This window comes from Exserohilum turcica, assembly GCF_000359705.1.
Source record: "Exserohilum turcica Et28A unplaced genomic scaffold SETTUscaffold_1, whole genome shotgun sequence".
Lineage (NCBI taxonomy): Eukaryota > Fungi > Ascomycota > Dothideomycetes > Pleosporales > Pleosporaceae > Exserohilum > Exserohilum turcicum.
The window spans coordinates 1,985,870-2,000,559 of record NW_007359914.1 but is presented as its reverse complement, the minus strand read 5'-3'; the positions used below and the strand labels follow the sequence as shown (position 1 = coordinate 2,000,559).

Here is a 14,690-nt window from a genome sequence, read left to right as displayed (position 1 = left end):
AAGAAAAAGAAGCATAGTCCAGACCCAGAAAAAAGAAAGTATAATTCAGTGAGTGAGGCATTATCGGGATTGCAAATTGCCTCTTCTTGGGCGCCCAGGTCATGTTAGGTAGCAATCGGGGGGGTGTGATCGACGGCAGAATACGGATGGGTAGGGAAGGGCACACAGAGAGCGACAGAGCGACAGCGCGTGCGTGTTCAAACGGGTTCCAAGCAAGAAAAATGGGGGGTGGAGGAGGGCATGATACAAGTATGGTGGGTGACAGGGGCACATGTTGAAGGTGAAATGCAGCATGTTGCGCCGCAGTGACATGGTGGCTTGCGTGGTTTGCATGGCGAGAATGTGGCACGCCGCCATGCCTCACCCGCGCCCCTCCAACGCCAACGCCAACGCCAACGCCAGCGATGCATTGCAGCATGCGAGTGCTGGTTTGGAGGGCTGTGCGCATCGATATGCGGGTTCATCGTGGCAACTGCTTTTGCCTTCTGCATCGTCAATACGGGGACTGTACATGATAGATACATATGTACGGATTATTCTTCCTCGACAGACTGCTACGAGAGCGGTGAGACGCGGCCAGCGTATGTAGTAAGATGCAGCCGTTGGGCTGGACATGGGCATGGCGAGAAAAGAGAGGGTCCCTACAATGTCTTGATCATGAATGGCACACGCACACCTCCCATGTGAGACACTCGGGCGTTTTTTTTCTCCCTTTGCTCGTGTCCCCCCTCCCCCTCCCCCCCTGTGATGCAATTGATATTATTAGAGAGAGAGTTCAAGTGACAGGTCTAAGTTAAGGCAGAGCGGGTAGGGATGCCGGGTGCCACCACTGCTGCCACCACCACCACCACCACCATCCGGGTCCACGTAGCTATGGCTAACTTGTGGCCAGCGTTGGCAACTGGACCTTGTCCGCTCCCAAAGAGGATCTAGCCAGTGTCCATTGTAGATAGATTATCCCCGGGTGGCTGAGGAACTGGACTGGGACTGGACTGGGACAAGGGCCCAGTCGATATATGGGACGCTAGGTTGGTTGGTTGGTTGGTTGGTTAGTTTGGGCGGTCAGTGGATTGGTAACAAGTAACAGCGGCATGTAGGGGGGGGTGTGGGAAGCTAAGTTATGTACGTACTACGCAGCGTTTGGCACGGAGAGAGAGGAGGGGGAGGGGTTGGAGAGCTGTCGGAGGTGGGCACACGGGAAGGGGAGGGGGGTGGGTGGGCGTTCGCACCATCAAAAGTCTAGCAGCAAGCGGGCAAAGTCGCTCAAAGCAAGTAATGAAAAAAAAGACGGAGGCCTTGTAGGCTGGGCTGCGAATGTTTGGGTTGCATGTGTGTGTGGAGTGGGTAAGCCAGCATTCGACGGAGCACCACAGGCAGGCGGCGCACGCCCGCTGCATGCGACGGCGAGTTATAAAGGCCCGACAATGGTAGCTGAGGTGCTGCTCGTTCTTCTCTTTCTCTCCAACTTTCTTTTCCCTTGGCTTTGACAGTTGTCCTTGCTGGCTGCTTTTCCCTTTGGGCTTGCCCCGACCCTACCTACCTACCTACCTACCTACACCCACTTTACCCACACACACCTGTCCCAGGGAAAGAAAAAAAGAAAAGAAAACTAGACTCCTTCTTTCTCCAGCTGCTCGGACCCCGTGCTCGCCGTGGCGAATATTTAGTTACCCAGGGTCCTGTCCTCTTTCTCCGTCTTTACACCTATCTCGCCCGGCCGTCTCCACCTGCGTCTGCGTGCCCCTCCATCGAGCCTAGAGCAGAAAGCTTGGTTGCCCCATCCTTTCCATCCTTCCTCCCCATCCTTCATTCTCCCCCCCATCGATTAAAATCACCCACCATGTCTTTCTCGGCAGACAAGGTCAGCCACCTCAAGGGCGCCTTTTCCCACCGCCGCTTCTCAAGTTCAAAGGACCCCACCGAGAGTGGTACGTATTCCTCTCCCTCTCCCCGTTTTGGCGTTTAGGCGAGTTGCCCTGCACCCCCACCTCCACTACCACTACCACCCCCGCGAGGGTGAGACACACACACACACGAGCCGCGTTTTTGCATGGTTGTTTCTACGTCATTCTTTTGTGTCTTTCTTTTCCTTTTAGATCCATTGGCCGCCCCGGTACCAAGCTTCGGATGCAGGCTTACCATGCAATTGTCCGTGTCGGTGGAGCTGGCCTGCTGCAAGAGGCTCTGGAAAATCGGGGCCCTCTCTGCTCCATTACGAGAAACGGGTAGAGGCTAAATGTCTATCATCTGGGGGGTGCATGTGGCTTTTCCGATCCTTGTTTCTTCTCTAGTACACGAGGTCGTCTTATTGTCCCTGTCGTTTTCCAGCTGTATGCTGTTTGTACCCTTTTAGTCGGGTTTCCTTCTCTTTCTTGGGAGGGTTCTTTTTTTTTCTCTCTCCGAACATTTGCCCCTCACTACGACTGCGATCAGCAATCATGCCTCACGGAAGACACGAATCAGGTCTCGCTTTTTTCTTTCCATTTCTGCATTCTGATTCCTGGAAACGGTTCGCGCATGCATGCGACGACTGCTGACGCGCCATAGAATTGGGCTCCTCGATCCATCGCCAATTCCGCCAGTCACACGAAGGACACAAGCCACACGCTGGTCTTGACGCGACGCGCGCTTCCACCGGTGTCGTCTGGACGTCGGAGCAAGCATACAAACACGGTTTCCTCGAGCACCCAGAGGAATGGGCCAATTTGGGTCAGGGTGCCCCCGAGGTCGACGATAGCATCGAGGGCTGCTTTGAGAGGCCGAGAGAGGTGGATATCAGTGCTCATGGCAGAGAATACGGCCCAACCGCCGGTATCAGGCCGCTGAGAGAGGCTGTCGCGACACTCTACAATGAACACCACCGCAAGTGGCGCAAGAGCCAGTACACATGGGAGAACGTGGGTCAATACAGCGGGATTCCGTCTGGCCTCTATTTGCTGACTGCGTGCAGGTCTGCATTGTTCCTGGTGGACGTGCTGGTTTGATCCGTATCGCTGCTGTGCTGGGCAACTGCTACTTGGGCTTCTTCATTCCCGGTACTTTTTGGCCCCTCTAACATAATTGCGATGGAGGCTGATATGTACAGACTACACCGCATACAACGAAATGTTGTCGCTTTTCCGAAACATCGCCGCCATCCCCGTTCCGCTAGGCGAAGCAGACCAGTACCACATGTCGCCCGACAAGATTGCAGAGGAAATTGCCCGCGGTACCTCTGTCATTCTCACATCAAACCCCCGTAACCCAACCGGCCAGATGGTCACCAACCCCGAACTCGCCCAGATCCAGAACATCTGCCGAGACCGCGCGACTTTGATCATGGACGAGTTCTACTGCGGATACAACTACACCACAAACTGCGACGGCACCGTCATCTCGGCCGCCGACAACGTCGAGGACGTGGACGAGGACGATGTGCTCATCATTGACGGTCTCACCAAGCGATTCCGTCTTCCTGGATGGCGTGTAGCCTGGGTCATTGGCCCCAAGGAGTTTATCCAAGCCATTGGCTCATGCGGTTCCTACCTCGACGGAGGCTGCAATGTGCCCTTCCAAGAAGCCGCCGTGGAAATGATGTCTCCCCCACGCGTCCGCAACGAGATGCGCGCTCTGCAAATGCACTTCCGCACCAAGCGCGACTACGTCATTGGCCGTCTGCAGGAAATCGGCTTCAAGTTCCCCTACATGCCAAACTCGACCTTTTACCTCTGGCTCGACCTGTCCAACCTGCCCGAAGGAATAAACGACGGTCTCAACTTCTTCCAGGCCTGTCTGGAAGAAAAGGTCATTGTCGTCCCAGGCATCTTTTTCGACTTGAACCCCAGCAGACGTAGGGACCTGTTCGACTCGCCCTGTCACCATTTTGTCCGACTAAGTTACGGCCCGAGAATGGATGTCCTCGAAAAGGGTCTCGATGCCATTGAGAGAATTGTTGTCAAGTACGTTATTTTTCGCCCACACGCCGACTAGATTGTAATAATTATCATGCTAACACGCCGTCAATAGGTACAAGGAGCAGCCGCAGAAGCACCGCGCCGTTTCGCACAGGCCCCGTGGCACCGGTGCCCCCATGTAACAAAACCCGCTTTTTTAACCTGTGTCTAGCCACAGAGTACAATAGGCTGGCAAAACGCCTTGTTTCGAACAATCGTCGCCGTGTGTAGCCTCGGGTTTTTGCCCGACTGGGGGAGGTGAGCCGTGCGCGTAGTAGAACTAGAGTAGCCTGCCTAAATGAGAATATGAATACATATATTATATTAACTACCAGATGTATGCATTTTATGCTTTGTTTGGATATGTGCTAGTTATCTGATGTGTTCTGGTGATGATGTACTGGTGTATACGAGTGTTACTGGGCTTTTTATTGATATTAATTAGCAAGCTGTTTTTGTCTGTAAACATTGGCGAGTTTTACTTCAAGATGTTGGATCGTGGACGTGCGCTATGATACCCACTTTATATCTGATGAATCATTTGACAATGATACGGTACCCAAAAATCAAATGCATTCATACCTAATATACACACAACATCCTACCAAAGAAGGAAGAAACCTCTCATCATTTACTCTGAAAAAAAAACAGGCTGAGCAATGAAAAAAAAAAAGGGAAAAAGAAAACTATGGATACGAAGTTCTCAAAAAAATACAAGGTCGAGAATAAAGAAAACAAACACGCATTCAAGTAAAACATGGTTCCAAGCATGACAGACGGAACACCTCCCAGCGTCATACAGCTTGCCTTTGCAATTTCAATTTACTTACTTAATTTACTTACTTACTGCATGTACCAAGTTTGCAGCGAATCCTCCACGTTCTGCGACCGCGAAACTCCCTCCCCCCCCGAACTCAGGATTTCCGTCTCCCCTTCGAGAGAGACAGCGATGCAAACGATTCCGCAGCATCGTCGTTGTTCTTCCTCAAGCGGACTAGATTAGCCTCAGGCGACGGAGCTCTGTTATCCCTCGACCGGACGGCACTGGTTTCTAGCGGCGACGGCGACGGCGACGGCGACGACGACGCTTTGCTGTGCGAGACAACGGGCTGGTGGCGGGGGCGGCTTGTCGTGGAAGACGGAGTATGTTTTCTGCTCCGGGTTATGCGCGGGCTAATGTTGTTTTCGTCTTGGTTGCCGTGTCCGTCGTCGTGGTAGTCTTTGTCGTTTTTGTCGTCTTCGTCTTCGCTTTCGCATTCGTCGTCTTCCGGCGTAGAGTCGTGTTCGTGTTGTTGCGGTGCGGTGCATTTGGTTACAAAGGTGTCTCGGCATGGGTCGGATGCGCGGCTTGAGTTCTTGGATGTACTGGATGGGCTCTTAGATGTACTGGACGAGTTCTTGGATGTATTGGACGCGTGACTTGAGAAAAGGAAAACCCTGATGCGCTGGGAGCTGTACGTCACCCGCTAATTGAGTCATTCTACCCGATCTGACCTTTTTTTTTTTTTTTTTTTTTTTTTTTTTTAGATTTGAACATGTTCACTGGACTGAACTCATGCAACCATGTGTAAGGCCTCAGAGAGTTGGCTTGAAATTCCCAAAGCCCGACTTTACCTATGGATTTCCCATCATCGACCCAGACGATCCCGTTCACAAGAAATACGCAAATCACCGTTCGGTCAAGAATTTCTCCATCCCAGTCCTACACAATCTCAGAAAAGAAAAGGGCTTGATATCCTCTCCAGGAACGGCGTTGGGGCGATGGAAAGGTACAATGGGGATGCTCAATGCAGCAGATCTAATGTGCTTTCCTTGGGCTGTCGTCGAGGTAAAGCCTGCTGGTGCGAATCCCGGGGCCATAAACTACTGTTATTGTCAAGTTGCAAATGCTTCCGCTGCTGCTCTTATCTTTCGAGAGGAACTGCTGCAGTCAGCTTCGAAAAAGACTGATCCTAACCCGGATGCTCTTGTCATCTTCTCTTTCACCTGCATTGGTCTCGACGTCAGGCTCTGGTTCACATACAGGACAGAAGTGAGTAATAAAAGGCCCCCACCCGTTCTGTCGCTTGCTAAGACACGCTAGGAGAAAGTTATTGTGAAATGTGTGTGGGCCACTTCGCTGAAGCTCTTATGGGGTGTCTTTGCTCTACGCATGATTATTCAGAACATGTGTGAATGGGTAAACGGAGATGTCAGACTTGAGCTTGTTACTTGGATCGAGCGTGCAAGAGGATTTAAACCAAGCGAGGTTTTCCTCTACCCCAGCGGTAGCCCTGTCGAGCTGAGTACACCTACTACATCCAGTCAAGCACAATCTGGAAGCCTGCAGGGCAACTATCTTGGTTTGCCAAAAAACCCCAGTGCACCACAATCTAAGGATCTGTACGACCCTTTCATTGGTTCACGCAGGCAGCCCAGTGCATCAAAATCTGGAGGTCTGTTCAAAGATTATCTTGCTTCAATGAGACGGCCTAGTCCAGCACAATCGAGAAGTCTGCAAGGAACTCCTCTTGACTCAACAAAACGGCCCAACGCGCCAAGCCATACGTCTAGTACATCCAAGACCTCCAACCGCACGTCTAGTACACCCAAGAGTTTGGTATTAGTTATGTAGCAAGCAAAATAGTCTAGGGACGTACTTTATAGATCCATGGCCATTGTCCATATTCTGACACAAGGTGAAGATATGCTTGCTCAACGCTCCTTGCCAGCCAGGCTCATTCGTCGCTGTTTTATCCAGATGCTTGAATTCGTCTCGAATTTTGGTGCAATCATCCAGTTCCAATTGTACCTGGGATTCAGCATCGTTTTTGCTGCAGCTCTTTCTCCGTTGCTTTTTGTTTTCAAAGTCGTGATCTTTTGGTCGCAAATCCCAGCCACATTTCGAGTCAATTTCACTGCGATCCATTTCGCTGTGGTCGATATCGAAGTCGTCTTTTGCATCAAAAGGAAGCTTGGTCCGCCGGCACGTCAGAATTTGACGTACAGATTCAAGCCACGACGGTAGTTTGGGTGAATCTTTTATGTTCGATTCGAACCAGATACCGTTTTTCCTAAGTGCATCTTCATTCAATATAGCTTTCGGGGAACCTGGGGTTGGTGACGACATCTTTGGATGGATAAGACGAGGCTATGGTGTTCACTGTCCCCACCCATGGTGTTGCGTTCATATACTTTTCGTAATGGTAGGAAATGGATCCTCGCATACTCGATGGCTGCGCCGCATGCAAGGCTGAAACGCTGTTAGTAAGGCACCTACCACTCCAGCTTCGACACTCCAGCCCCCAATTTGTAGAGACGACATTGCTACTGGCGGGCAAATCCTGTCGTGCATCCCAAAGAGTGTTGTTTCATCAGTAATACGGTGTTCAAGGCCAGTGTGCCACGTTTGAAACAGAGAAGACTGCTGTGTTGAGGTGAAGGATGGTTCGACTAGGGGAAACTTCTCTCTCCCCCCACAGGCTCTTGCACACAATCGCGGCTTCCATAACCATTTAGGAAAACGCCCAGTCCTCGGGACACGAGATTGACGCAATTCTCGGAGACTGCTACTACTTGTACGTGTAAAGGAGTCGTCCGTGAGGATGACCAAGAGATTGGAGATAGCCGCAGAAGAGCTGACACAGGTACCTGACACACACCCCCTACAAAATATACGATAACGTCACTCACACCAACCCCCTTAACATTGCAGGTTTGACAACTATCTCGGTACTAGCTGGAGGATTTGAAGACGGATAAGACGGATGCAGATAGCAAAAGCGGTGCTTTAACCGAGTATCATGGTTGATTTACCCGCTCTGCGGTGTTACTTGTAGTCCTCTACTCACACCGTATATTACATATCCGCTATTTATAGTGTATACCGGAAGAGTAGTCCGGAACCATTCGCTACCCCTTCTAAACCTACAGCCTGGTCCGACTTGCGATTGAGCTTTTTGAGCCAAACCCGTAAGACAATGGATGCAGTTGCACAACAAAGAAGCGCTACAGTGAGTACAATGCATCCCATACGATAAAGACTAGACGATATGATCAGTTAACGATGTCCAAGCAGCAAATAGTACTCACGGTGCACTCCATTCGGGATAGAGGTATGCAGTAGCGATGTTCGTGGCGTTGGAAACCGCAGTAGCCAAAGCAAGCACCACGGCTCTCTTTGTCTTTGGACGCGCAACAGTTGCCGAAACCCACGGCAATATCAGCTGGAAGGCTGAAAAAGATCCCATGGCTTGTAGGAACATGGCAAAGTATCGAGGCCCCGTCTGATGTGTCGACATGGAGATGATCTGGCCAACCGCGGATATCACACAGGCAGTGACAATGTGGAAGCAGTGTTCGCCCATGCGTCCAGAGTGCCATGAGTTGAGGATTGAAAACAAAAAGGCTAGGAAGTAAGGAGGGGCCGTGAGAAGAAGGGTCTGAACACGTGGGAAGCCGAGTGTGTTGACGATGGATGGGAAAAAGTAAGTGAAACTCATAGATACTACCGCACACGTCTGGATGAAGACCAGTAGTGGCTTTCAAAGTTTCTGTTAGTCTGGAGCCTCTCTAAAGCTTCTTAATTACGGTTACTCACCACCTTTGGGTCAGAAAAAGCCTGCTTCAGTCCAGTGAAGACAGACTCTTGAACCTCATCTGCGACGCCGTCATTCTCGCGTTCAACCCGCCATTGAGCCATTGCAGTCTCCTCAGGCGACAAGAACGAGGTATTCGAAGGGTAGTTGGGCAAGAGTATGTATCCCGCAAATGCCAGGACAATGGTCAGGGCGCCTTCGAGAATGAAGCTGAGAAGCAGATAAGTAGATACTCGACTTATGAGTAAACCAAAACACTCACATCCACCGCCACGACGGATACCCACCGAGACCCTCCATTCCATCAACAATTCCAGCAGCGATCAAGCCTCCAAACGCCGAAGACAGCGTGTACCCCGAGTAAAAGGTTGCAATGCGACTAGGCAGCTCTTTGCGAGTATACCAACAAGACAGGAAAAAGATGCAGCCAGGAAAATACGGCGCTTCCGTGACCCCAACCAAGAACCTCAGCGCCACCAGCCCAGCATGATTCTGCACGAACCCCGTCGCACCAGACACGATGCCCCAAACGATGACCACAGTCGGCAAGTACAGTCTGGGCTTGAAGATGGAAAGAAGCATGTTCGATGGCACCATCATGGAAATGTAGCCAGCCCACAGCACCATGACGGCCGTCTGGTATTGCACATCGTCGATGCGCAGCGAGGCTTCCAGGCCGCCGAGACGCGCATTGGCAATGGCGTTTCTATCGAGTATATTGAGAAGAAACAAGACGATTAGAATCGGCAGCGCGCGGATATCAATCTTGCGCACGAGTTTCCTCTCGAGAGATGCAAGCTGCGACGGCGAGTAGTGGCGCAGGATATCTGGGACGGGGCTGTTGTGAGCATCGAGCGTCGTGGTCTCGATGTGCTCGCACGACGCCTCTTTCTTCTCCACAGAACCTGCTGTGTCCATTTCCATGAGAAATACGTGGTAGCAATGTATATTGGGAATTTGAGACTTTCGATAGGACTGCTCTTAGGGGAAAGCAGCGTTGCTGCAATCTCCTACTACCCCGCAACGCTGGCGTTACTCCACTCCTTATACCGCAGCGTGAGTATGGTTACATGTTTCGGCTGTAGATGATGAGCCGAACTTCACTGCACCCCGCGCTCCGCGGGTGAGGCATACCAATACAGTGGTGAGTGGTAGGATCATCAACCCTGCTATGCGCGTTGCTGGCAGCCAAGCACGTAGATCACGGCATTTCGGCCGACATTATATATTTTATTTTTCTAGTGACATGATACCGGATTTTGTGTCATGCGAGTGGCCTGAGAGGATAACTCGGGTGGAGCATCAAGTGTGTTGGTGACTGGAAAGCCGATGGAGTGTATGGTGTGAGAGGAAGTGACGTACATAGTGTTGGAAAGCTATTGTGCAGATAGCCTCACAAGCCGCAGATATAGACAGAAACTCTTTACAATATTCAAATTTATCATTTATAGATCAATCATCGCTGATGAAGCACATTGTTACTCGTCTAACCAAATCCCAGGTATCAATTTAATGCAAACTCCAGAATCAAGCCACCACTTCTACCGTACTCACCTTCATATTCTCAACCTTCCCCGCAGCAGCACTCTCATTTCCATTCACTGTCTGTCCCAAGCTACCTACGTAATCTCTGACAATCTGATCGAAGCTCGTGTCTCTCACAAAGCCCAGCTCGAAAGCCTTTGTGTTGTCAAGCTCGGCCGGCCAAGAGTACAAGATTCTCTTCAAATCAGGCTGCTCTTTCATCTCCAGCAGCGCTAGTTTATCACTGCCACCAACTCTTTCCAGCGAGTCCATCATATCCTGGATCGAGACGCCGATGCCGGGGAAGTTGAGGGAACGGTCGAATTTGGCGAGGCGGTTGGTGTCAAAGGTTGTAGCTGCATAGACGAGATTTTGGACTAGTATACGTGGAGAACAAAGCCAGTGGCGCCACTGCTTGTCCTCAAGCGGAATCGTGCATTTGATACCGTTCATAGGCTCGCGGATCATGCCACTGATAAAGGAGCTTGCCGCTGCGGTAGGTTTGCCGGGTCTTACGCATACAGTGGGGAAACGGAGAGAGATTCCATCAATGAATCCGCGACGAGTGTACTCGGCGACGAGGTACTCGCACATCATCTTTTCGGCGCCGTAGCTTGTTTCAGGTGTTGGCATTTGCGCTTCTGTGACGGGGAGTGTGACCGAGTTGTTGTATACCGCTTGGCTTGACGCATAGATGACTCTCGCGCCAGGGCATGTTTTTCTGATGGTTTCGAGTAGAGCGCGGGTAGCGTCGAAATTTGCTTTCATGCCCAGCTCGAAATCGGCTTCTGCACCAGAAGACATGATGCCGTGGAAGACGAATGCCGCTTCTATGTCTTTTGCAACAACGGTTTCCGATTCGGTGCATAGGTCTGCTTTGATGGCTTGGACATGGCTGGAGGGGCGCCGGTTCTTTGGGATGGGGGGTTCGATGATGTCAGTGAGGATGAGTGAGTGTGCGGCGTTTTCATCCTCGAGAAGTTTCTTTGCTACGAGTTGGCCTACGAAGCCAGCGGCTCCCGTAATCAGAATGCGCATCTTGTCAAAGTCGAAAATTGCATGGGTGATTTGGAAACGAGATAGCTACGCCGAGCTTCTCATATACTGATAAAAAGAGTGCTTCGGCCGACATTGTAACGAGGACCAGGTACGGCCCGTAACCGTCGGCTCCTGATCTCGATGTGGAAATGGCATCGGTAGAACTCGTGTGTATTGCATGCTCGTTTGGGGGGGCTATGCAGGACATGAGTGGTTCTCCACGGCGAAGACACCGTCGGAGTTTCGCCGAGCCCACTTCCCCGCAAGGAATCCCCCGTAGATCCACACACGCGATACCTTCCTCACAAAGCTTGGCTCTTGATTGTGTTAGCGATGGGCAAGATTAGTCTCTTTGGATTCTCCACCCCCTGCCTGAATGGGTGTTATAAGCACTACAGGAGACATCCGTGCATTGCGCGATGCATCAGTTTCGTCTTTTAGTGATTAATCATCAATTAACCTGCAACGACACGAACATGGGTTCCTCATCCGTCGTCCTCCCGTTCCGATACATGGCTGTTGGAATTGGGGTACTACCCGAAGCGTGAGGGGCAGGGATCCTATCCTAACCTTGACTGTTTTTAGACATCCTTAGCCCAAGGCGTGGTAACGTCTTTCTTGAACTTCCCGTCCAAACCGGCCGCTTTCAAAACCGCAAATCTGATGTGATCGATACCTAGTCTCTTGCCGTCCACGAGCGTCTCCGCGCTTACGCCCAGGATCTCTCCAAGAGCGCCTCCTCCAACCGGCGGCTGAATCTCATTTTTCAACTTCTCCATAGTCCGCCTCACATTTTCTGGTGTGCCTTTGGGTGCCAAATGCCGGGCAGATTTGCCGTCGAATCGTTTGATGTCCTTGGCTTGGGGTATGTAGAGCTTGTCTAACTTGGACAGGATGACCTGGTGACTAACGCCAGCTAGGCGAAGAGAGGCCAGTAGCGAGCGATCCTTGTCCTTGATACCATGCTCAGCATCTAGTAAGACGAAAACACGGCGGAGTTGTTTGCGGCTGCGTATGTACTTCATAATCTCGACTCCCCAGGAAGCGAGGGAACCCTCGCCATATCCGGGCATGTCGACAATGGTCAAACCGCCAAGGCCAACGATTTTGTCGCGTCCATTAGGCTGTTTCTTTATGATAACGCCGTTTCCAGCGCCCAGACCATAGAGGTTCATCGTCTTAGTAAAGCCTGGCGTCGAGGATGTACGAGCTAATAGCGCTTTGATGTCCGCATTTACAATGGCATTAAGTAATGAACTTTTGCCGACATTAGAACGGCCGACAAACGCAACCTCGGGTACGTCAGACTCTGGAAACAGGCGGAACTGGGCGACACTTCGTAGTAACTTTGCGTTCTTGCCGTGATTTGTAAAGAAATGGTTCGCCTGTGTCTTTTGTGCAATAGTTGGGGGAAACGATTCCCAGTACCAGTCGAAGTCTTCCAGGTTGGTAAAATGAAGCTTGACATGGCTAGAAGGAAGCTCCTGCTTGATATACGGTAGTGTGGGTTCGGCCTTGCGCGAGCCAAGTTGCGGCGAGGGTGCAGATGGCTGAAGCTCTTCTCCAAGTGCTGTAGCCCTTGCTTTTCGAGAAAGTCTTTTTGTATCTCCTCTATTTTCTGTGGGTGATTTTGAGGGTGAAGGCTCTGAGACTTGCGGCACTGAAGTTTCGGGAGACACATCCTTGGCCTCTGGTTTTCCACCTTCTAGCTGGCCCTGTAACTTTCGCTTCACTCGGTCCGGTAAATGCGCTGGATTCACAGATACTTGTGATGGTTTTAAAGTTCCACCTCTTATTCGTCGCCGTCTTTCTCTCATCGAGAGTGGTCGTGACTGTTCTGAGGGTCCTCTGGTCATCACAGAGGGTTTTTGCTCCTTGCTCAATTCCAAATGAAAAAGAGCTTGTGTCTTACTCATGTGTAGAGCACTTTCTGTTGGTGGCTCTTCCCTATACGTCGACCTTGCATCTCCCTTCCAGTGTTTCTTAATCCGCAATTTTCCATTTGGCACGTCCTCATGACCAGCATCGGTGGATTGCGACCGAATATGTGCTCGCGTAAGCCGAATAGAGTGCTGATGGGAGAAGCGTCGTATATAATGACGACATGCATATCCTGATCTGGATAGTAGATTATTCATCGCGTGTGGTTTTCCGGAATCGACATCTGTGCCGTTGGACGCATGCACATGCGAAGTTCACGACTGGTCCAAGCTCACCCGCAACTTTTCGCAGCACCTCCGCGGCGAACTTTTTGCACAGCCTACCTCTTAAGCCACGAACCCCAGCTCAAACCTAATCGGTCGCTATTATTCGCCCCGATAGTCTTGTACCTCGGGACAGCAATCGCATCCCCAGCCATGGCGCAATCGGCATCGCCCCAACTCCGTTCCATCTATCGCCGTCTCCTCCGCGAACTCCCCACGGCGCCGCAAACGACACGCACGCAGCACCAAAAGCTATCCTCGCCTTCGGTCCTCCAAAAAGCCATACGATCCAGTATCGCGACACCGAAAGCTGGCCCTAGCACGCAGGGCCAGATTCAGCAGGCGGAGCAATTCATACAATACGTGCAAGCGCAACGGACATATGCGTCGCTGTTGGAGCGGTACAATCCCGGCATGGGCATGACTGAGGAGGAGAGGGTACGGTTGACTGCACGGAGAGTAGGCATGGACCTCCCGATTGAATATGGAGGGGGCAAAGAAAAGGCCTAAGCCACGGCGTGGAGAAGTGGCGGGGTAAACGAGGCATATGAGGGGGTGTATACCGATTGGGGATTTCCAGGGACGGTAGATCGAGATGGTCAAGGGAAAAGCGCAAGGAAATATCTCTGGTCAGGGCGTACACGGGTTGATGGAATTGGCACAATCCTACGCTCGCTGCACATGAAGGTTTGGAAAAGATGGCTGTATGAATAACTGTAGGATGTATAGATATCTATCAACCCACCCAGACTATGGGAAGACGTCTGTTAAAGTTCAAAATATAAAGTGAACTGCCGTGATTGAAGGGTATGGTGCTTTTGGTGTACATGATAACTCCGATTCGCCATAATCGTATGCGCCAATGCTCAGAGGCATCTCAGATGATCTTTCTAGCTCCAAGTCTGATACTCAATGGAATAGCAGAGACATGGAAGGGCATTGGACAAAAATTTAAAAATCTACTCCATGATCTAGTCCTCGAACTTGATGCCCTTGCCGCCAGACGTGTCAATCATGCCACCTCGGTAGGAACCCCTCTTTCCCTTGTTCTTCTCCTTGGTGAATCCTTTGCCCTTTGTGACAATCAATTTGGCATGCGCGCGGTCGGCATAGTCGTATGAAACATATGCGTTGCTTGCGAGCTTGGGGTCAACCTTTGTATCGGGTTTGATACGCTGGAATCGGTTCTCGATGTGGCTTCGCTTTGACTTGGGGGCGTCGGTAGAGGGTGAGCCAGCCTTGCGCTTGTTGCTGGCGGGTGCAGGCGATGTTGCGGGCAAGGTGTGGGACGAGTCGCTGGCAGAGCCCTTGCGCTCGGGCACCGGGGTCTTTGTCTTTTTGTCGGATTCGGAATCAGAGCTGTCAGAAGAGCTGGAGTCGCTGTCCGAGGATGACGTCGCTGCCTTTTTTGCGTT

General features: G+C 51.3%; 9 protein-coding genes across 9 annotated transcripts; 3 read left to right on the top strand and 6 right to left on the bottom strand.

The window, feature by feature from the left end:
• Nucleotides 1–1,820: 1,820 nt before the first annotated feature.
• SETTUDRAFT_162344 (uncharacterized protein) lies at nt 1,821–4,261 on the top strand. The gene is made up of 5 exons (XM_008022639.1): nt 1,821–1,928; nt 2,548–2,897; nt 2,951–3,035; nt 3,086–3,938; nt 4,006–4,261. Exons 1-5 carry the CDS (start codon nt 1,841–1,843, stop codon nt 4,073–4,075), a joined length of 1,446 nt encoding a protein of 481 aa, XP_008020830.1. The 5' UTR covers nt 1,821–1,840; the 3' UTR covers nt 4,076–4,261.
• Nucleotides 4,262–5,372: 1,111 nt separating this feature from the next.
• Nucleotides 5,373–6,546, top strand: SETTUDRAFT_30263 (uncharacterized protein; the record flags this gene model as incomplete). The annotated part of the gene is made up of 3 exons (XM_008022023.1): nt 5,373–5,386; nt 5,460–5,964; nt 6,016–6,546. The coding sequence occupies 3 exons, from the start codon at nt 5,373–5,375 to the stop codon at nt 6,544–6,546; spliced, it is 1,050 nt and encodes a 349-aa protein (XP_008020214.1).
• Nucleotides 6,547–6,626: 80 nt separating this feature from the next.
• SETTUDRAFT_30262 (uncharacterized protein) lies at nt 6,627–7,041 on the bottom strand (the record flags this gene model as incomplete). The annotated part of the gene is made up of 2 exons (XM_008022022.1): nt 6,627–6,659; nt 6,724–7,041. The coding sequence occupies 2 exons, from the start codon at nt 7,039–7,041 to the stop codon at nt 6,627–6,629; spliced, it is 351 nt and encodes a 116-aa protein (XP_008020213.1).
• A 958-nt stretch (nt 7,042–7,999) lies between these two features.
• Nucleotides 8,000–8,613, bottom strand: SETTUDRAFT_84565 (uncharacterized protein; the record flags this gene model as incomplete). The annotated part of the gene is made up of 2 exons (XM_008022155.1): nt 8,000–8,452; nt 8,512–8,613. 2 exons carry the CDS (start codon nt 8,611–8,613, stop codon nt 8,000–8,002), a joined length of 555 nt encoding a protein of 184 aa, XP_008020346.1.
• Nucleotides 8,614–8,767: 154 nt separating this feature from the next.
• Nucleotides 8,768–9,433, bottom strand: SETTUDRAFT_86467 (uncharacterized protein; the record flags this gene model as incomplete). Its single annotated transcript, XM_008022273.1, has 1 exon — nt 8,768–9,433. One exon carries the CDS (start codon nt 9,431–9,433, stop codon nt 8,768–8,770), a length of 666 nt encoding a protein of 221 aa, XP_008020464.1.
• Nucleotides 9,434–9,747: 314 nt separating this feature from the next.
• On the bottom strand, nt 9,748–11,071 carry SETTUDRAFT_152792 (uncharacterized protein; the record flags this gene model as incomplete). The annotated part of the gene is made up of 2 exons (XM_008022638.1): nt 9,748–9,885; nt 10,133–11,071. The coding sequence occupies 2 exons, from the start codon at nt 11,069–11,071 to the stop codon at nt 9,748–9,750; spliced, it is 1,077 nt and encodes a 358-aa protein (XP_008020829.1).
• A 581-nt stretch (nt 11,072–11,652) lies between these two features.
• SETTUDRAFT_87059 (uncharacterized protein) lies at nt 11,653–12,888 on the bottom strand (the record flags this gene model as incomplete). Its single annotated transcript, XM_008022310.1, has 1 exon — nt 11,653–12,888. One exon carries the CDS (start codon nt 12,886–12,888, stop codon nt 11,653–11,655), a length of 1,236 nt encoding a protein of 411 aa, XP_008020501.1.
• A 540-nt stretch (nt 12,889–13,428) lies between these two features.
• Nucleotides 13,429–13,785, top strand: SETTUDRAFT_30258 (uncharacterized protein; the record flags this gene model as incomplete). The annotated part of the gene is made up of 1 exon (XM_008022021.1): nt 13,429–13,785. The coding sequence occupies one exon, from the start codon at nt 13,429–13,431 to the stop codon at nt 13,783–13,785; it is 357 nt and encodes a 118-aa protein (XP_008020212.1).
• Nucleotides 13,786–14,246: 461 nt separating this feature from the next.
• On the bottom strand, nt 14,247–14,429 carry SETTUDRAFT_84610 (uncharacterized protein; the record flags this gene model as incomplete). Its single annotated transcript, XM_008022157.1, has 1 exon — nt 14,247–14,429. A coding segment is annotated over one exon (183 nt), but the record flags the coding sequence as incomplete, so codon positions are not given.
• Between the last annotated feature and the right edge of the window lie 261 nt (nt 14,430–14,690).

What these genes read in the sequence shown, in the direction of transcription:
- SETTUDRAFT_162344 (XM_008022639.1), top strand. Translation starts at nt 1,841, where the DNA reads ATGTCTTTCTCGGCAGACAAGGTCAGCCACCTCAAGGGCGCCTTTTCC. An exon ending in GCCAGTACACATGGGAGAAC is followed by an intron (nt 2,898 to 2,950) that starts GTGGGTCAATAC and finishes GACTGCGTGCAG; the next exon opens with GTCTGCATTGTTCCTGGTGG. An exon ending in ATTGAGAGAATTGTTGTCAA is followed by an intron (nt 3,939 to 4,005) that starts GTACGTTATTTT and finishes CGCCGTCAATAG; the next exon opens with GTACAAGGAGCAGCCGCAGA.